We start from the raw sequence: 21799 nt of genomic DNA, 5'->3' as shown, positions 1-21799 counted from the left end.
AGGGGATGACAGAGGATGAGATGGCTGGATGGCATCACCGACTCGATGCACGTGAGTTTGGGTGAACTCCAGGAGTTGGTGATGGACAGGGAGGCCTGGCATGCTGCAGTTCATGGGGTCGCAAAGAGTCGGACACGACTGAGCGACTGAACTGACCCAGTCCTTGGGACCTTGGTCCCTCCAGAAAACCATATTTATTTCGATGTCAAGAATCAGTTTCTGAAATCCCTAAGATTTGCATTTGAAAGCGAACCCAGAAAGGCAGGGCGCTTGTAAGTGCTAAAGCTTCATCTGTTCCAAAAAGCTTTGTAAGCGGAGTGACAGGATAGATTCACCAAGGTGCCAAGTCCTTGCCAAACTCATGTCATTGTTGGAGACAGTGTTGCTCTCGGAGTCCAGTCCTTTCTTCACATGAAACCAACCGATCTGTGGTCCCCAGCCTGTTTTCGTCTGAGATGCCTGGCATCGCCTCCTCTTTTATCCTCTATCTATCTGTCCAGGTTTGGGAGTGACGAGGGCAGAGTGAAGGCAGAGAACCCTTGTCTTGTTTCTCCAGGAGCTTCAGCTTTTCAGCCCTGGACGGGTGTAATACGATGGTTCTTTGGGAGGGCATTCTCCCTCCTTTTTACGTTGGTTTTTATCTGGCCTTGGGTTTGCACAGCTGGGGCCGGAGCCGGGGCCAGAGCCGTGACTTTGGTTTGGGAAGAAGTTGGCGGAACATTCCCTTGCAGGGCCTGGGCAGACCCAGGGAGTCCCGCCTAAAATACAGTGGACAAAGGCGCTCTTGTCCACAGGCCTGGGGGTGGGAGGCAACTGGTCAGTGACACAGGCTTGGCCATTGTGTGTCCTGACCTCAGCCAACTTTTTTTTTAGCTGAGAAAGGGGAAAAAGAGAGAGTGCAAAAAAAAAGAAAGCAAGCAAGCCTCCAGACCCTTTGCATCTGGAAAGTCCAGAATGCATCGTTGATTTCCTCACAAGAGCTGGAGCAGATTTGGAAGGAACTGTGCAATGTAGTGGGTTCTTTGTGAAAGAACAGCAGTGTGAAAAGCCACAGGAACATCCTCTGGGCTGCTCGGAGCCCTGACCCTGGGGTAGCTGCCCGCCTGGGCCTCATTTCCCGCACAGGGGACCCATGGTGAGGAAGCTGGCAGCCCGGAGACCTCACACAGGATCCTGAGTTTGCAGCCCCCAGAGAAGATGAGCTCACCTCCTATGGTAAGACTCGATCTTGCTCACCTGCCGACGTGTGGGCAGCTGGCTTTTCTCTGTGTGTTTCTGGGATGAGTTCGTCATTGCAGAGAGGCAGTTCTGAGAACTCTCTGAGATATAGGCTCCCAAATGCTGAGTTTACAAAGTCTGGAGTGTCAGGGGCACCTTTCATGGGTCTGAGGCCAGAGTGATGGGGGAGAGGGAAGGTATGGGCTGATGTTTGAGAAAGCAGGGAAGGAGGGGGAAAAGACGGAAAAGGGAATGTTTGTGGGGGGAAAGGGAGTCTTGCCTCCATCTTGCTACCTGGGAAGGCAGTTCAGTGTGACGGAGAAGCAGTGTGGTGACGTGAGTTTCTCTATGATGGGGATTAGAGTTCAGGTCTTGCCTCCATTGCCTAACTTCTCCCACATCCTGGTTTCTGCCCACCTCCCAACCCCCTACTCCATGACCCAGTTCCAGCTGGGACAGTGGGCAATAAAAGTCCATTAAAGGACACATGTCCCCAGAAGGTAGTTGGATGTCTGCCCAGTTAATCCAGTATTGACACTAGGGTTCCAGGTTGGGCTTGTTGCTTCTGTCCAGCTTGGTGGTGGCAGCAGTGACTGCCCTAAAGATGATGGATGTTCCAGTACTTTCTACACCCCTGGCTGGGTCAGAACCAGCATCTCTGATTTTGGCATGACTTCTGATAGGGTCCTGCACCTGTAAGGAGGAGGAGAGTTGATGCTTGTTAGCCTCTGACTGGTCATGTGACCTGCTTTCAAAAGTGCATCTGAATTACACCAGGACCTTTGCAGTGGAGAGCCTGGCTCTAGGGTGGGGCCCAGGACCCTGTGTTTCTAACCAGCTCACAGAGGACTCCCCAGCTGCTGGCTGAGGGACCACACTTGGAGAAGGACCGTTGTAAAGAACCCAGACACTGTCAGTCCAGGGCCGGCAGTTATGTTGCTCAGGACCTGGCTGCACAGCGCTGGGTGTGTCTGGCCATGGCTGTGGGTGGCAGCAGGGAGGTTTACAGGGAAGAAGGGATTAGCAAGGAGATGAACACTGAGGGGCATTCAGGGAGTGGAGAGGAGCCCGGTAAAGCTCTTGGCAAGAGAACGAGGTATGTGGGGCACCAGCCATTGGTGGGTTACAGAGTGAGTGGTGAGCAGAGGCCACTGTCTGCCGGCAGGTTCAGAACAGTTTCTCCAGAGCCTGCCTTGGATACGGAGCGAATTCTAACTTCAGATATCTAGAATCTCAGAACACCAGCTGGATGTCTGGTTTTAGGCAAAACAGAGAGCTGTAGGAGTGACAGGGAAGGGGCGGACATGGGCCATCAGGACATAACTCACTAGAATGTCCCATAGTGAGAGGCAGAATCACTGAACTCCGAGGCAGTGAGGCACAAGCGCAGGTGTTTGAGGTTAAGGCAGCATTCCAGGCTGTCCCATACCTCTGAATCCCATGTCTACCCTTGAACATGACTTTTTTCCCTCCTACAAATATGGCACATCCCTCAAAGAGTTATACTAACATCTAGGATCGTTGAGGATCAGGCTGTATATTTTAAGCAGAAACAAACTCAACCCTGGACACCATCTTGTCCAACTTCCGTATTCTTGAAATGAGGAAATTCCATACCAGCAGAGCTGAAGTATGTTGCTCAAGATCTCACAGCGAGACAGGGGCCATGCTGGGTCCGTATTCTGTTCACGATGCTCCAAGAGCGGTGGTAGACCCCAAACCTCAACGGCCATGTCCTTGGATGTCCCACTTGTCTAGCTTCATAGGCACCAGGAGCTGAGCTCCAAAAATGGCAGCTGACTTGGGTTGGTTGGAATCACACCCCTTCTGACTCACAGTAACAGTTCCAACCCCTCTTAGCCTTAATCTCCCTCTGGTGCTCATGGTTCTGAGCCCATTAGGAATCACTGGGAACAAGTTCACAGAGTTGGAAGTCTTTGATTGGAATCCTTGGGAGCACACGTCGTCGGCACTGCACAGTAACTGGAATTCGGCCCTAGCGGGAGAAGACTGGTCACCCCAGGTTCCTTGTGGTGCCTGTGGTCCTGAGAGCAGAATCCATGAAGCTGGATCATCTGGATCTCGGCCGCAGACAGAGCATCAGAGACCCTCACCTTTGTGCCCTGGTGAGCTCTACTCTGCCTCCCTTTCAGACAGTACCAGCTTTCCCGGAGGAAGCCCGCTTTTGTCCCCGGAGCAGCTGTGGGCAACAACTGTGTCACCTGTCTTTGAAGCTCCTTTTCTGGCAGGCAGGCTTTCCATGAGGTTCCCAAGCCTCTGACTGCCCGGACTAGCAACTTTCAACTCCCTGACTTACTTCTGAGCTTCTAAAATACATTTTGAACAGAACAGAATGCTTGGGAAACTTGATTACGGAGTTTTCTTCAGAGTCATAACAACTTATAAGAGTGCCAGGAATGGCATAAAGTATTTTGGGGTTTTGCACCTTAATACTGAAGGAAAGCTGTATTTCTTTTTCTTACTTTTTCCCTTTCCAGTACCAAGTGTTGGCAAAATTCTCTTTTTCCCAGGCTTTTTACTTTGCGAAGGGAAATTAGACTTGGAATCATCTAGAAGGGCCTTCACCCTACTAGGAGCTCCCTAGGGAGGGTGTTGCTTGTGGATGAGCCTCAAATGTCCTGCAAAAGTACCTTCTAGAATGGGATAATTGATGTCATTATAAAGTAGTATAGAAAATCTGGGATGCTTTTTTTTCTTTTTTTGGCCTTTTCCCCACCAGATCTTCTTCTAGTATGCATTTTGAGATCCTTTACAACGATGTTGTTCAGTCCCTAAGTTGTGTCCAACTCTTTGCAACCCCATGGATTGCAGCCACACTTCCCTCTCCTCCACTGTGTCCCAGAGTTTGCTCAAAGTCATGTCCATTGAGTTGATGATGCTATCCAACCATCTCATCTAAGGGAAGTGTTGAACTTTACTGCAACTGCTTCCTCTGAAACATAGGGACATTACAGCCATGAAGAGGCTGGAACCGTGACCTGCGGCAGAAAAAGGAGACTTCAGTGTTCAGTCTCCCCTTAGAGGTTTCAGGTATATTGCCCACAGTTCAGTTATCCAGCCACTGCTGTTCAGTCACTAACTTGTGTCTGACTCTTTGCAACCCGGTGGACTGCAGCCCACCAGGCTCCTCTGTCTGTGGGATTTCCCAGGCAGGAATACTGGAGTGGGTTGCCATTTCCTTCTCCAGGGACTCTTCCCCACCCAGGGATCAAACTCACATCTCTTGTGTCTCCTGCTAGGCAGGAAGATTCTTTACCACTGAGTCCCCTGGGAAGTTTTGGGCGTAGATTTTTATTTTAAAGAATTTTTTTTATGTGGATGATTTTAAAAGTCTTTATTGAACTTGTTAAAATATTGCTTCTGTTTTGTGTTGTTGATTTCCGCCCCCCCCCCCCCCCCCACCACGAGGCATTTGGGATCTTAACTTTGCAATCCGGCATCAAACCCATACTCCCTGCATTGGAAGGTGAAGTCTTAACCGCTGGACCACCATGGACGTCCCAGACATAAATTTAATGATTTCCAATTGCTGTTAGTCACTTCACTGTTCTCTTTCCCACCAATCCCTAGTCTGCAAGAATGAAACAGTAGTTCTAGATCAAAGGAGTTTCAGATCTCTGCCTCTGGAGCCTAGAGGAGTTTTGGGGGAAATTGTGCATAAAAAGGTTTGGGGGGGCAGTTTCATGAACATTTATGTTCCTTATCAGGCGGTTTCTGCCATCTCTCTTGTTTATGTGGTGGAGGCTTTTGCAAGTTCGCGCCAGTCATTTAAATGCCTTGAGATTTCCCTCATGGTAGTTTTGGGCTCTGTTATGAAAGATGCTCCTTGGGGTGTAGAACCCCAGTGTTTGAGGGCTCATAACCCCTGGTTTCACAGATGAAGAGACAGAAGTCCAGGGAGGCAAAGGGGATCACGTGAATTACAGCTCGTTGCCTGGGAACACAGCCTCTCTAAGCCTGGACCCCTGTGTTTTCTGCTGATGCTCCCAAAGTGGAGGTAGGATGTCAGAACAGCCCCTGCTATTTTTAATCTGTCAGGGGAGGGGTGGGAGGAAGGGAGCCGACATTCTCAACAGCCCATCAGGAAGCTGAGTTTGAATAAAATGTCTCTGTGAATCACAAGCTGGAGAGCAGAATCACTTGGGTTTTTCCTGCTCAGAAGTTGGAACCGGCTGCCGGGAGCTCACCGCCTTGCCCTTTAGAGCGCGGAAACATCAGGATGAGACACACCTGAGACACGGGACAGGCCTTAGGGGCTTTCTCCCGGGTTCCCCAAGCCTCTCCAGACTCCGAGGTGGGGATACAGCTGTGGCTTCTGTCTTACTCCTGGAGCGTTCTCCATATTTCAGGAACACCCACAGGAACCCCCACCCCTCCCCCGCTACCACGTGGCCCTCAGCATGGCCAGGAGGACTCTGGTTTCCTGCTCCCAAACTCATCTGTAAGCAGCAAGAGGGATTGTAGTATTCAGTGGCACGTTGATGCTGTTCAGTCAATGTAGAGATTCTCCCAGGAGACTCTGAGGAGTGAGCCCCTCTCAAATCCCAGCCATGCTGGATGGTGCCCCAGGAAAAATACCAGCCGCTGAGAATTCCCCATCTCTTGCATTGTCTTCTCTAAAACCCTGGTAATTGACTCTTCTGGTTTATATCTGTATGGAAGGGGCAACAATAACAAAATGTCTTTCCTCCAGGGTCGGTGAAGTAGGGCTCATGTAAGAGCATGTGCAGGGCTGGTACAGAAGCCACTTCCAACACTATCGGTTCCTTCTTATTCTCTACTGCTTGGCCCCCGGACACTGCAAGGCCATGATGTGGCCTCTGAACCTAGAGGGTTCATTCATCCAGTTCATTCTCATAATTTGTGGTATTGCTTGCAAAGCTTTTCATCCATCCTTGCCTCGCTGGAGACCCCATGGTTTCCAGCAGAGCAAGTTTTCCTGTGAGAGTTGACTTCCTGTACCCTTGCATGGGCTACATTGTAATTGTGTTCATCAAAATTCCTGGTTCACCAGATCACTCCCTTCCTTTTCAGGGTCAGAAAATACAGAGTTGATTGTTCTCTGTCCTCTGCCTATTCAGTCCTAAGAAACATGCCCAGTGAATTGATGGGCCCCCAGGGAGGCACTGGGTGGAGGGTGGGGTGGGGGCTTGCTGATGGATATTCAGAGTTCCCGGGACCCTCACTGAGTCTTCAGGAGCCAGACATGTCTGCAATGCTCAAAGTAGTTCAGCCTCCGGGCCCAGGGCTGGCAGCTTTGTGGGTGCTGGGAGAGAGCCCCCATGGCACTGATGTTCACTTCTCAGAGTGGGTACCAGTCTCACCCAAGGTGTGAGGCTACCTTTAGCGTCATCGTGGATGGAGAACAGTGGCGGCTTCAGCTGGGGGGGATTGTGGAAGGTAGCTGATGCAGACAAGGAGTTGGAGTGCATCTTTTAAGCACTTGATTGGTAAATGTCCTGAGCGCTTACTGGTAGAGCAGTGTATTTTGAGCGATTTCATTCATGAAAGACAAAGTGAGATAGTGAAAGGCATGTGACACAGTGGCCGCGTAGAATGGTCTCAGCATTTTCTACGTAACAATCCAGAGGTGTCTTTGGAATCGTGGTCACAGAGGAGCTGAGGGCCTTTATTTATGCTGCTTTACTGGAGACACCCTCCTCCTCCTCCTCCTCCTCCCACTCCCACTTAAAGGGTTGTAGGACTTTACCCTTTCGTTGCTGTGTAAATGTGTTGTTAGAGGGAGTTGTTGGGCTTTGAAATCCCATTTTGCCTGGAGCAGTACGGGATCTTCCTGTGTGTCTTCTTTGAGCTGAGGAAAGCTCCCCCCACCCCAAAAATCTTTGTTTATAGTTTCTTTTCTGTTTGGGCTTTTGTTCTCGTTTCTTCGGGAATACCTGGCACCTTGGCCTGCTCTTCTGTTGATTCCGTTTTCATGTTTTCCCGTTTCCTTTTGCATTCCGGGGGGGAAAAAATCTTCAGTTTGTTTTGTCCATAACTGATTCTTTTTTTTTTTTTTTCCTTTTTTCAATACTGATTTTATATTCTGTTGCAACCAGTGTGGCTGTTCCTTCTGTCGCTATCTTTTAAGTTTCCGTACAGTTTTGAGCACATTCTGTCCCTTTTTTATATCACTTTTTTAAACAAATTTGCCTTTTCTTCATTAGTTTGTTCTCTCCTTATGACTTTTGTAGCATAAATGCTGTACATTCCTGTCCTCTTTCGCGGTCACTCAATGGTTTACTGGAATTTTTCTTCTGGAGATCAGATGAGCTCATGAGTAGAAATTCGTGCTGCTCCTGAGGCTTCCGGATGCTGTTCCTCAGTTTATTTCCTACATTTGAAAAAACACTGTATTATCTCGTCTCCCCACCTCCCTGTGCTTGAACAGTCTGTTCAGTCAGATCCATGAAGAGCTGGGATGTGTTCATTGGTGTGTGAATGTGTGTGTGCACGTATGCGTGCGTGCATGCATGCGTGTGCTCAGTCCTGTCCCAGTCTTTGTGACCCCATGGACTATAGCCTGCCAGGCTCCTCTGGAGTGGGTTGGCATTCCTTTTTTCTAGAGGATCTTCCCAACTCAGGATTCGAACCCAGATCTCTTGCATCTCCTGCGTTGGCAGGCGGATTCTTTACCGCTGGCACATACATTGCTTGGACTGCTGCTCTCTGTCTACTTGTTTGGTGAGAAAGCCTCTCAAATCTGTTTGAAGCCTAGTTTCTGTTACAGTTCCCAGTTTCCGTTCATTTATCCGTCCGTCCGTCCACCCAGTATTCTGAATACTGAGCTTAGAGTAAAGGAAAGAACAAGATGGACAAGGCCTTGCCTTCTGAAATGTTTCTTTCTCGTGTGGCCTCTCTTCTGCTTCCACCTGCTTCCCCTCTGCCTCCTCCTTCTCCACCACCTCTTCTGCCTCTTACGCCTCCTCCCCTTCACTCTGGCCAGGTCTCCAAATCTCTAACCCCTAGAAGACCCACTGGAAGACCACGAACATGCGGTCAACATCCATTCTCTTCCCACCAGCCTATAAAAGTACTGTGAGGACTACACTTCCCAGAATGCCCTGTGCTGTTGTCATGGGTCCCCCTTTCCTCCCCAGTTAGTGTCTGTGAGTTGCTCTCCATGGATAGAAAGGCTGCCAGAGCCAGAGAGAACAATACTTTCACCTGTGAGATAGAGGCAAGGTGCCCAGAATTCTCGTAGACACAGGCCGGCGGCATCAGTGTGGAAGGCGGGCCCCCACTTCCTGCCTATGGTTTCTTAACCTGTAGCCAAAGATGCTCTTTCCTTGGGTAGCCGTTCCCAGCTTTGTGTGGGGCTCTCTCCACTCTGAACACATGTCAGCAGAAAGCGTGGGTTGGACATCACTCTCCATCTCTGGCCCGACCAGGTCTTGGTCTTCTTGGTGGCTCCTTTGCAGCCCTGTCTCTAATTGGTTGGCCCATGTTGAGTGACAGTAGAGGCCGCTCCGGACCATTGGGTTCAGGACTGCTCTGGGCGCACCTGTAACAAAGTGGTTCCCTGGGACCTATGGCTCCCGGGCACTCCGGCCACGTCTTGGCTGCCCCCAGGTGTCCCAGCTGGCCGTGTGGTTGAGAAGGGAGAACTTGCTGGAGAGTTCTTTGTGGAGAAGCCTTCAGGCAGTGCCAATCACAGCCCTGGGCTCATTAGCAGTCATTGCCATGGCAACGGGTCTGCCAGAAAGTGGCTCGTTAGGCTGACAACTTCAGCGCTGTTATATATAGCTCTGGGTGTGGGGGGGTGGTGGGGTGTGGGGGCTCCTGGATATGCCTTTCTTTAGCTCTTCTATTGCTTCTGGGTTTGGGGTGTGAGAAGACGTGGAATGGGGGGACCTTAAACCCGTCCGATCCGACTGCGAAATCAAGTGTCTGACGACCACCCATTAGCACCAGCAAGGACCATCTGCTCACATCTGTGGAAGGTAAGAGCCAGGTGCTCCCGCAAGTCTCCTGAAGGGCGAGGAGTCCTGGGTTGAACTTGAAGAGGCTACCAGGAGCTGAGTGTTGGGGTTTGTACTGCCTGGAGGCTGCAGAGGGACACTGGGTCTCTCTTAGAATAGTCTTTCTGAAGGGTCTGGGCTAGGGGCTAGGAGTGTTTTCCTTCATACATAGCCAGGAAGCCAAACACTGTCTTTTTATAAATTGTTAATTTTCTGTTCCCAGTTTTGATTTCAGAAGTGATCGTTTCTCCATCACTCCCTCTCAGGAAAGCTGCAGACTCTCTTTTCTGAGTTCATTGAGTATGAGACTCAAGGATAGCATGTTAAAAGGCAGCTTCCCAGGCTCAAGGTTGATTTGATGTCAGGACCCTGGCATCCCAGGTGATGGATGGGGTGTCTAAGGGACCACACTTTGAGAAACACTGCTATAGGAGGGATTTGTTTTTAATCTCTGGGTGACTTCTCTCTGTTCACCTGCTCTTCTGCCCCTCTCCCCCTCCCACCCCAAGGGGGAATCAGTAGCCATTACTAAGAGGAAAATTTTCTTCGGTTGTGTTGTTCTAAGTAAGGAGACAAGGAAGTCAGCCCACAGACTGGGAACGTGACTGCTTGCACGTGGGTGGTGATATTTCTGCTCGTCTCCTGGGGAGGCATATGTTCGTTTGGAGACCGTGAGACAGGCAGGAGGATCAGGCTGGGGTGCCATCCTCCTTGGGTGGGATCTGGGATGTCAGGTGGTCCAGGTGGAGATTCGAAGCTGATCACAGACAGCTGGGGAGAGATGGGCTGAGGGTAGCCAGGATTTGAGTAACTGGATGGAAATCTCTCGAAAAAAGCTATTATTTTAAAGTTTGGTTTCACCAGTTAATTAGCTGTGCAGCTTTGGGTGAGATATTAAACTCTCTGAGTCTCTGATTCCTCTTTTTAAAATGGGGGAAGAAAATGGCATCTCTGCAGCAGGCTTGTGGTAATGGTTAAAGACGAGTGTGTGAGGCACCTGGCCCAGTCCTTGGTGCACGGTACACATTTGGTAAGCAGTGGAAGTCCTTATAGGTGATTGCTAATGGGGTCCAAGCTCAGATGTTTCTTGAGGACCTTCTAGACTGGGCTTCTGAAGTCGTGTGGAACCTCTGCATGTTCCATAGGAAATAGGATGAGTGAGTAGGTGGGCACATGTCTCCATTTGAAGCGGGTGGAGGGGGGCAGAAGGGCCAGAATTTGCTTTAGATTCTCAGAGGATGGGCTATCATATACAATTCAGCAGGTTCTGTACTGAACAAGGGGGCCCAGGCTGGGAGGAGGTGAGGTCAAGGGAGGCCAAACCCAGCCTTGCACTCGGGGCCAGCCCATCTGGAGAAGAGGCAATATTTCCTGATTCCCACAAAGCTATGCTGTGCATGAGGTTAAGAATTTCTGAGTTGGAGGAAACTGGTTTCATCTCCCCTGATTCCCACTTCTTCTGATCATCTTCATTGTAGGTGTGGCCCCCAACCTCACCCTTCACCCCTGCTTCTAGTTCCTATTCCCATGGGAAAGAGCTGCTGAAATGGAAGGGGAGAAGCCACAGGACTAGGGAAGGGAAGGGAAGGATTTAAGTTGGAAGGAAACTAATTAGAAGTATAGGTTTGGCAGAGACCTTAATTACTGGGTAGTTCCTCATGCTGAATCCTCTTGATTGCTCTGGGGTAGCTTTCCCAGGAGGCCTGGCCCTCCACAACCACAAGCAGTAAGATAATGGTGGTTTGGGCCACTTAGATGAGGGCCTGCAGGTGGCAAGGCCAACTCTGTGTGTGTGTGTGTGTGTGTTAAAATACACCTGTACCTGTGTGTGCGCGTTCAACTCTTTGCAACCCTATGGTCCATAGCCCACCAGGCTCCTCTGTCCATGGCATTCTCCAGGCAAGAATACTGGGATGGGTCGCCATGCCCTCCTCCAGGGGATCTTCCCGACCGAGGGATCAAACCTATGTCTCTTGCCTTGGCGGGTGGGTTCTTTACCACTGGCGCCACCTGAATAAAGCACAGGGAGCTCAGCTGGGTGCTCTGTGATGACTTAGAGGGGTAGGCTTGGGATGGAGGGAGGTCCCAGAGGGAGGAGATGTATGTATACACACAGCTGATTCACTTCAGTGTAGAGCAGAAACTAACCCAACGCTGTAATGCAAGTATACTCCAGTTAAAAAAAAATACCCCTAACATAAAATTTATCATCAGTGACACACATACATTCTCGGTTTTGTGCAACCATCACCACTGTCTATTCCAGAACATTCTCATCATGCCCAGAAAGGAGTCCCTGTACCTGTGTTCCCCTCCCCGCAACCCCTGGCAACCAGTCATCTGCTTTCTGTCTCTTAAGGATTTTTCTATTCTGGATGTTTCATTTACACAGGATCGTACAGTATGTGGCCTTTGGTGGTTAGCTTATTTCACATGGCCTTGTGTCAAGGTTCGTCTGTGCTGTCACGTATATCAATACTTTATCCCTTTGGATGACCGAGTCTTCCTTTTTATGGATACACATGGGCTTCCCTGGTGGCTCAGATGGTAAAGAATCTGCCTGCAGTGCAGGAGACCCAGGTTCAATCCCTGGGTCAGGAAGATCCCCTAGAGAAGGGAATGGCAGCCCACTCCAATATTCTTGCCGGGAGAACCCCATGAACAGAGGGGTATTTGTTGGTCGGTTCATCAGTTGACAGATACTTGGGTTGTTTCTACCCGTCAACAATTGTAGATGCTGCTGCTGTGAACATGTATGCAAGTCTGTGTTTGAGCACTGTTTTCAGTTCTCTTGATATACCCAGTTGTCCGCACATCTTTGATTCCTGACTTACTTTAAATCAGCCAACAGGAGGGACTTCTCTCTGGAAGAAGGGAGACAACAAGGGGACTGTGGCTGCCTTGTGGGTGGGAGGTGGAAGCAGAACACAGCCAGATGGCGTGCAGAGCGGGGCCCCGTGGCCGTGTTACAGGGGAGGTAGAGACCGTCTTTGCCATTTTGGCCCAGGTGCCCCCCCCCTCCTCTTTCAGCACCCCTACCTTCTGGGCTCAGCATCTGGGAGACCTCCCCAGGTACCTTCTGGAGGGCCCTGCATCTCCTGGATAGGGGCGACCTCAGAGCAGTCATGACCCCTCCTTGGTCATCTGTGTCTTCAGATGGAAACTCGGGCTTCTTACGACCCTACAGAGTTAGGGGAGTTCACTAGTCCTTCTAAAGAGAACAGCACCACGCAGCTGTGGAGATAGGATAGGCATCACTGATGCTGTTTCACAGGTGGGGCCCAGAGGCATGGAAGGTTCAGTTCACTCACCCCACCAGCACAGGAGAGGTCGTCTCACCAGAGTGTGAGAGTCAGCATCTTAACCCGCCAGCCTCCCCTGCAGGTCTGTGTTTGCCTTTTAAGTTGAGCAGTCCTAGAAATAGAAACCTCAGGGAAGTGACGGTGAATGGTGACATTCCATTTGCGGTCATGGTGGGGCAGAGGCCAGGTACGTGCCCCTGAACTTCACATCGTAGGAGGCAGAGGCTCTGTGAAGCTTGGTCTTGCTCAGCCTCGAATGGCTCCCCTTTCCTCTGGAAACCCCCATTTATTGAACACAGCTGGTGACAGGTACTGTCCTTGGTGGCTAGTGTGTTATTAATTTCCATGGCGTCTTCCACAATCCGGCTAATATCATCACCCTCCATTTCACAGATGTGGCAACAGACAGCTGGTTGAGTCATTTCCCCAGGTCACGTGGCTGCTAAGAGGATGAGTCAGGATGGTGAGCCAGAGGCCAGAGGACTGGTTTTCACTGTGCTTCTGGGTCCGTCTCTCCTCTGCAATGTATTTCTGATGACATCCATCTCTGATACCTCTTAACAATCTCTCATTGTTTTACCAGGTTATTTAGACAAGCTTCAGTCTGGCCTTTCCTTCATGGATTCTATAAGTTACCTGGGGTCAAGCAGAAGCAACCTGGTTCTAGAAGGTTTCTCTCTTGGGACTTACCTTGTGGTCCGGTTTTCAAGACTCCGTGCTTTCAATGCAGCGGGGGTTTGTTCAATCCCTGGTCAGGAAACTAAGATCCCACGTGCTCTAGGGTGTGGCCCCCCCCAACAAAAGAACGTTTCTCTCCTCAACCAACCCTCTGACCTTCCTCCTCTTGTTTCACTCCCACCTCCACTCAGCCAAAATGTCCACAAAACACAACACTCATCATAGGGTTTGCACATGTTTTGACCACTTTCCAATCTGGGAGGGGCTGAAGCAGTGCCTGGACACCCAGGTAAACATGCACAGCTGTGTGCTTGGGCTCAGTGGACATTTTCTGCTGAGGAGGAGGCCTCCTGGCTGCTGTCCAGCCCTGGGTAGTTCTTCTAGAAGCCAGTCTTCCACACAGAGTCAGAGGTGCTGTGAGTTAACCGGTGTGGGAGTCGGAAGCCATTAGGGCATAGGGGAAGGCTTTTAATTAAACTGTGAACATTTGTAATGAAACATACACCACCACTCCATGGAGGGACACAGGGAGGCTGTGTTTACCCCAAGTCCCAGGAGCAGCTACGATTGATCCCATCCCGCTGAGGGTGTGCAGGGCACCGCAGGAAGCAGAAGCATGAGACTCTGCAGCTTCAGAGAAGCTGAAAGCAGTCTGATAAATGAGTGTCTCTGCTGCTCAATTTCAATCTCTTATTTTCCCAAACAGTGGTCATCAGTGACCAGAACCTGCCTCTTTGGGTATGGCCGGAGGATTCTGAGGGCACTTAAAAGCTGATGAGTTTTAATATTTCTGAACAGGATCCAGCTTTGCTGAGAAATTCACCACACCTCTCCTCGTGTGGCTGGAATTCTGATTTTAGTCAACTTTTTTCACAAGGAATAGCAATTGTCTGAGAGGCTAGCTTGAACCCTTTTTTCTTATTTTTCAATGTTCTTTATTTAGGGCACAACTTTTTTGTTGTGTGTGTGTATTAACAAAAATTTAGATGCGAGAGATAAGCAAAAAGAAAAGAATAAACAATTCCTCATAATCCCACCACTACAAATCACCTCTGTTTATCCTTTGTGTCTTTATCTTGTTTTCCTGTTGTGTACTTTTCCTCTGACCTTTTTTATTTATTTATTTATTTTTAAAGAGAAGTACTGTCATGCTTAGTTAGAAGAATTAAACGGCACATCAGTGCATACTATGGAAAGGAAGAAGCCTGTTTCACCTCAGCTTCCCAGTTCTCTTTGCCATTTAGACATTTGACTAGAGAAAACCAGCTAGATCTTCGTTGATTCTATGCCTTATTATGGAAGGTTTTAACATCTCAGTGTGTGGAAACATGTGTTAATGACTTCTGGTCAGTTCCCACAGCAGTCCCTGGGCCTTGTCTGCTGCTGTATTTGGTGGTCCTGGAGAGTTGCAGATTCCAGTGACACCCCCCCCCACCCCCTCAGGCAGGTGCAGCATCCCTGTGAGTGGTTTCCTAGGGGCCCAGGAGAGAAACCCCAGCCATGTTCATTGAGCAGCGTCTCCACCCGCCATCCTCTGGGGGGAGCTGTCCCTTCTGTGGTGGTTCTGAAAATCTAAGGGCTCCTCACCCCTCATACTCAACCAACCCCCATAATCACACCTGTAGCCTGTTACCTCGCCCAGGGAGGCCTGTAGGCCACCACACCACCCCCACCCCAACCAGCATCAAGCCATTCTAGGGAGACTTCATCTGCCTCTCACTTCCCGGTTGAGAGACAGTTGCAAAAATGCCACATGTGTGTGACCTTTTCTTTCCTCCTCCACAGAAGCCTGGAATGGTCCCCCCTCCGCCGGGAGAGGAAAGCCAGACTGTTGTCCTTCCACCGGGCTGGCAAAGCTACTTGTCCCCTCAGGGCCGGCGCTACTATGTCAACACGGCCACCAATGGTGAGTCCTGCTCCGGGCAGCATCCTACAGCAGCCCCCGGGGTCCTGTCCGTCTGGAGGGGCACCTCTCTCCTCCACTTCCTGGGCTTTAGACCTTTCCTTCGAACTCTTCCTCAGAGGCTGCCAGGAGATTTTTCCTTCCCCCAGGACTGGGTGGTAGGAGGTCGAACCAGGGTGGGGAAGGCTGTCCTTCAAGGTTGGGGGTCATCCTTGGAACCCAGCATCTTTGTGGAACCCAACCTCATGGTCTGGGACCGTATTTTCCAAACTGGGATCTTGTAATGGTCTGTGGCCCACAGCTGGTTTAAATCAAATTAAACAGGTTAAGCCACTGCATGATTTCTGGGAGCTTGGAATGTGCTGATTGATACCCAGACGGGTTACAAGAGTGGGGTTTTCCTGTGATTTCATCACAACATGGCTCTCTTCCCTGAAGTATCTCACTTGCTGGTGTTTCTTAGGATGTTCTTTGGGAAAGGCTGGGGCTACTTATGGGTTTATTCTAACCAGTAAGAGAGGTCCACGTGCATTTCTGAGTTGAGTCAAGATCACTTCTCTTTGTCCCAATAATTGTGGGCATCCTGAGCCTTCAGAATGACTCCAGGATCCCAGCTCATTGCTGTAGAGTGACCTGCAAGAAGGGTCATAGAAGGAGGAGCTATATAACAAGGTGGGCAGAGTGATGTATAGGTTGCCGTCTTGGAGCAGGCAGAGCAAAGCCAGCCATCAGCTCTGTCTCTTAACCCCAGGGCAGTTGCTAGAAAAAAACAGAGAGGATGGAAACCCAGAAAATTAGATTTGGTGGGAATCAGTGCCAAGGCAGAATGTGAAATCTTACCTGAATCCACCTGTTGACACCTCACTTCCCTCATCTGTGCCTACCTGACTACGGCCACCTCCTCCCACCTAATGGGACCAGGGATATGGTTTATGTTTATGAACCCGCAGTCAGGACCTGGTGAGAGAAGAGCCAGCTGCTGTTTCAAGGGAGCAACAGAGAAAGCAGCTGAAAACTGCCACTTGGGGTGGTTGGTTTGTTTACATCTCCTGGCAACATGGCCTTCCACTCAAGAGGGTGTTCTCGTTGAAGATTTAACCAGGGTTTCTAGAAAAAGGGAAGTGGAACTCCTTCTGACCATCCTAATCAGAAAGAATCTTCCTCAAAATAAACATGTGAGCCGCTTTGTACTGTTATCAGATTATCAGACTTTGAAGTTTCAGAGGAGAGTGTGTTTATGTGCAGTTCCCCATCTTTAAAATACAGAAATTGAACCATATGACCCTGAGATCATCAAGAATTTGGCTCCATCCTTGTCCTGAATTAGCTCCTGTTGCAAAGGAGCAGAGGGGTAAAAGTAGCTTTCTAAAAATCTCAATTCATTTTTAAAAAATAACCGTGTAACAAACACTCCACTGCTGATATGTGCTCTCCTTCAAGCAGCTAGCCCTCTCTTTACTAGGGGGATAGCTAGGTCCCATTTTACCAGGCAGGGCAGACAGCTTTTTTCTGAAGCCCAGATGTCATGCCACTGGGTCCTGGAAGATAGTGATCACAAGAGATTCTAGACCAGGGGGCAAACTCTTTTTCTCTGATAGTCCAGGTAGTAGGTATTTTAGGCTCTGAGGCCCATGGGGTCAATGTCACAGCTACTCAACTCTACCACTGTCATGGGAAAGCAGCCGTAGATGATGGTAAACCCACAGGGGCAGCTGTGTGCTGATAAAACTTTACTTAGACCCTGAAATGTGAATTTTCAATAGCTTGCACGTCATGAAATAGGCTTCTTTTTTCAACCATTTAAAAATATAAAAACTGATCTTAGCCAAGGAGTTCCCAAGCTGTATGATGACATAACGTATATTGGCCCACAGGCCATACTGGCTGGTGACACCTCCCTGGGCTCTCTGTCATTCCCAGTAGGACCTGCCGTGCTCACCCCTCCTCACTCTCTCCTAAATGCTTGCAATAATCCAATAGTTACATTTATTATGTACATATTACATGTCAAAATGTGTTAAATTAGCCATAAGTAATTTTATTTAACCTACTCAACAATTCAGGAAAACAGGGGCTTTCACTAGGGACAATTTGGTTCCCCAGAGAGCAAGTCTGGAAAGAATTTTGATTGTTCCAACTGGGGTATATCCTGGCATCCAGTGAGTAGAGGCCAGGGATGCTGAAAAACCTCCTGCCATGTACATGCCAGTTTTATTCATTCATTGTTTAATTCATTTTTCATTTGTGTGGTTGATTGAATTGTTCATGCAACAAGCATGTACTGGGCTTCACATATGTTCCAAGCAGAATGTTGGATGCTGGGATATAAGAATAAAAAACAGCCTTGACTCTCAAAATGTTAATCTTATAGTAGTAACAGATTTTATTTAATTTATTTTTATTTTTTGGCTGTGCAACTTGCAGGATCTCAATTCCCCGACTAGGGGCTTGAACCTGGGCCCTGGCAGTGAAAGCCCCGAGTCCCCTGGACTGCCAGGGAATTCCCAGAAGCAGATTTTAAATGAATCGATATTTGATTACAACTGTGAGCAGGGTTGTGAAGGAGAGGAGTCCGTGGTGTTTTGAGAGCACATCCCAAAGAGACCCTGGGAAGTCAGGGGAGGCTTCCTGGAGGAGGAGATAGCCTTCAGCTGAGATGGGAAGCATGATGACAACATTAGCCATGTTTGAAGGGATCGTGCAGACCCTCAGGGTCATGTTAAAAGTTGTGCTGTTTAGTTGTAAGGGACTGGGAAGACCAGATGTCTTTCTAATTCTCTCTGGGACCTCAGCCCTGTTTTGTCTGGCTGCTGGATTGCTTGGTAAAGTTTTGAACCTGACCTCGTTTTCTGCAGGAAGGTACTGAAAGCAGCCTCTCGGTCTTCTCACACCAACGTTTATCTGATCCCCTGACTCCTGGAGGCATTTGTGTCTCCTCACGGCCAAACCGGCTGCACCCACATTTCTGCCCCAGCTCTTGGATCTCTGCCGGCATGCTACTCAGGCCAGAGCCACGCACCACTGCCACGGAAGCAGAGCCCCTGTGCTCAGCCGCCACGAGCCATTTCCCTCTTCTTCTTCCTGTCTGTCTTCCTTTGCTCCAAGCTCTACTAGTCCCTGTAATCCCTAATCACTTCTTTCCCAGGGGGTACTGGGGTACAATAGACATGCTGTCCCTGTGTTTACACCACATATAAATGTAAGGAGTTTAAAGCCCAATTTACATTTGTATTGCCTTGCTCTGGCTAATCTGCTTATTTTCAAATCCATTTAGGATTTTTCTGCCTGGGAATTGTCACAGGGCTGGCTGCTGTGCTATGTTGGGCTATGGGGATACAAAATCAGAGCAGCCATCTTTGCCTTCAAAGATGGAAGGTCCGATGAAGGCAGAGAAACCCGGAAACCAATAAATGTTGACAAAGCATTTTTGAGGCACTGGGGAAGACCTTGGCCTTCATTACTGGCTGGAAATACCCTTCAAAATCCAAATACCCCTTCAAAATCCAAAATACAAAATCAGAGAAGCCGTCTTTGCCTTCAAAGATGGAAGGTCTGTTGAAGGCAGAGAAACTTGGAAACCAATAAATGTTGCGGGTATTAGCGTGAAAATCTGGGGCCTCATTGAAGGGGGCCACCAGCTTTATCTGGGCATCAGACCAGTCTTTGAAAGGACGACAGTACTTGACTTAGGTGTTCCTAGCTGTGGTGTCAGCCGGGGGAAGGCTGGTGTGTTGGAGCAGAGAGAGAGGGACATGAGAGTCTGATTCACTAAAGACCTCCTCTGGGTGAGGAGGAGTTGGGACTTTGCCCTGTGGGCATGGCAAGAGATGGAAGGATTCAGAGCGCTGGCTTGACATCTCGGAATGTTGTGGAATGCTTGCTTGTGCTGCAGAGTGAGGGGTCAGAGTATAGCGAGCAGAGACCTGGCAGACTCGATGAGAAGTAATGAGGTCAGCTCTATGGCAGCAGCTGTGGCTGGAGAAGAGGAAGTGGGATATGCCAGGCGGGATGTGGCAGGTCCAGGAAGGTAGAACTCACAGGTTCATTTTCTGCCTTATATGCTGGAGCTGTGTGGTGAGAACAGGGGATTCAAGAGAGGAATGGCCTTGGAAGAAAGATGTTGAAACCCTATTGAGTGTGCAGTTCCCGGGGAACATTCAGGGAAAGATGGCCAGCGCATGTTGGATGGATGGGTCATGACTCGGGTCATCTGGGCTAAAGATGCAACTCTGGGGAGTCTTGTGGGTACACAGTATGGTGGGCAGAGAGCAGGATGGATTTCACCCCTAATTGCCCCTTGGCCTGACGTTTTTCTGGAACCAACCTGCACAAGCATGGGTGAAGCCCAGAATTTGCATTTCATCAGCAAAGAACTGACATCAGGAGTTCCCTCCCAGGACAAGCCTCCAGGAGAAAGAGAGCCCTGAAGAACCATCCTGAAGGGAGGGACAGAGTGGGCTTGGAAAGAATTGTTAAGAGATGGGAGGCATCCTTGAAAAGGCAATGTCATAAAAGGCAAAGGAGAAAAGATTGTCAAGACAGACTGAAATATAGATCAGATTTATGGTGGAGGGATATTTTAAATCCCTAGAGAAAGCACAAACTATTTAATAAATGGTGTTGGGCCAGATGGCTAACTTTTGATGGGTAAGTTAATGCTCTTGTTTTCATATAAACAAACTCAGCTTAAACTTGGGTTTCCCTGCTGGCTCATTTGGTAAAGAATCTGCCTGCAATGCAGGAAACCCAGGTTGATTGATACCTGGGTTGGAAAGATCCCCTAGAGGAAGGCATGGCAGCCCATTCCAGTGTTCTTACCTGGGAAGTCCCATGGACAGAGGAGCCTGGCAGGCTACAATTCATGGGGTTGCAAGAGTCGGATACAACTTAGTGACTAAACCACCAGCAAACCCAGCAAGACCATCAGAGCGTGAGACTTAGGGAAGCCCCCATCTCCCCTCGTCTTCTCAGTTTATGGCTCCCAACAGCATTTTGTCAAGCTGGGTGGTCCTGTGCTCAGGCCCAGGAACCCTGGGGATTCTAGTATCAGGAAGCTGTTTGTGCTATGCTGTTCTGGAAAGTGCTCCATTCCACCTAGAGTTGACTCAGTTGCCAAAAATGAGGGTTGTGTTTAATTTCTGGATTTTGACTTGTTAATAACTAGGCTGTTTAAGTATCTAAACTAGTGTGAAGGGAGACCTCTTATTTGCATAACAGATAGTTGCATTTCAAGAAATATAGCACAAAGTTGTTTTGTTCCGTGTATAATTGGAAGGCCAGATATGCATGTTTAATCACTTCACAGTGATACAGTCATAGGTATTCAGGTCTTCTTTTTGCAGAGATGCTGACTTTTTAGATATTGTGTGGGATACGTTTTACCATTTGGATTTTGAAGGGGTATTTCCAGCCAGTAACGAAGGCCAAGGGCTTCCCCAGTGCCTCAGCAGTAAAGAATCTGAGGGCAGTGCAGGAGACGCAGGTTCAGTCCCTGAGTCGGGAAGATCCCTTGGAGGAAGGCGTGATAACCCACCCTAGTATCCTTGCCAGGAAAATCCCATGGACAGAGAAACCTGGTGGGCTGTGGTCCAAGGGGTCACAAAGAGTTGGACACAACTGAAATGACTTAGCACACATTCACATAATGAAGGCCAAGATTAGTTTTGGTTAGTGTATGTCAGTATTTGACTTCTTATTTCTGTATACTCTAAATCTGATAGTTACACTCCTCTGTTGTCCTTCATTTCTAAGAAAAAGATCTTTTGGGCGGGTGGCACCTTAGCCCTGTTTCTCTAGAAAGCAGAGCCTGAGGCGAGGATTAAGTATTAACACCTTATTTAGGAGGTATAAGCCCAAAGGTGAGGATGGGTGAGAAGGCGAAGGGAGGCAAAAGAAGATGCCCTGTGATGCTGGCTTCCCTCGTAGCTCAGATGGTTAAGAATCTGTGTGCAATGCAGGAGACCTGGGTTCAAGCCCTGGGTTGGGAAGATCCCCTGGAGAAGGGAATAGCTATCCGCTCCAGAATTCTTGCCCAGGAACTCCATGGACAGACCATGGGATCACACAGAGTCAGACATAACTGAGCAGCTAAGCTAACACTTTTCACTTTCAAGGCCAAAGTGGTGAGTATGGGTGAGAAAGGGAAGAGAGGCAGAAGAAGATGCCCCATGTGATGCTGGCTAGCTTTAACACTGAGCTGACAGTGAACTGGTCGCTTAGCAGGTATGTTCATGTCTCTGGAAGGTTTGCAGAGAGGAGCCCTGCCTTTGAGGAGTCCACGGGAGAGCAAAGGGTTTTATCTGTGCACCTTCTTCGTAGCTCCTGTTCCCCGTGGGCCATCCTTCTCCACTTGGGAGAGCTATTTCCGCCCCTTCCCCCAACTTTGGGGTTGTATCATCTGTCCCCCAGCAGCCTCTCAGAAAGCTTCATTCCACCCTCATGGAGTGGTGCTTCTGCTAAGCCCACGGCGGGTAGTCAGGTCTAACCATAGTAAGAGAAGACAGTTAATGGAAATATGAGGAAGAGCTCCATGTCAGTCCCAACCTGGAGGCTCCTGCAGCATTACCCATCTCTCCACTGTCAGACCTGGATGACTTGATTGTTTAGTCTTTCTGTGACCAATGACTTTTACTCCACAGTCATCCTAGGGGGATCCTTCCAAATCATTGGACACAGTGGCTGGCAACCTATAGCCCTTGTGCAGCTTGTACAGGGCT

At 49.2% G+C, this 21799-nt stretch overlaps 1 protein-coding gene across 6 annotated transcripts in view; it reads left to right on the top strand.

Annotated features, from left to right (window-relative positions):
- GAS7 (growth arrest specific 7) overlaps positions 1 to 21799 on the top strand; it is a 203839-nt gene that overhangs the window by 105761 nt on the left and 76279 nt on the right. For 4 of the 6 annotated variants that reach the window (XM_018064648.1, XM_018064649.1, XM_018064651.1 and 1 more), the window contains one exon: positions 14966 to 15086. In XM_018064648.1, the coding sequence (XP_017920137.1) occupies positions 14966 to 15086 (121 nt within the window). Of the gene's footprint in view, positions 1 to 980; positions 1216 to 9057; positions 9183 to 14965; positions 15087 to 21799 lie in introns of those variants that run through there. The other 2 variants (XM_018064650.1, XM_018064652.1) reach the window with 2 other exon arrangements.

This window comes from Capra hircus, chromosome 19, assembly GCF_001704415.2.
Source record: "Capra hircus breed San Clemente chromosome 19, ASM170441v1, whole genome shotgun sequence".
Taxonomy (NCBI): Eukaryota; Metazoa; Chordata; class Mammalia; order Artiodactyla; family Bovidae; genus Capra; species Capra hircus.
This window is presented reverse-complemented; position numbering and strand designations above follow the sequence as displayed.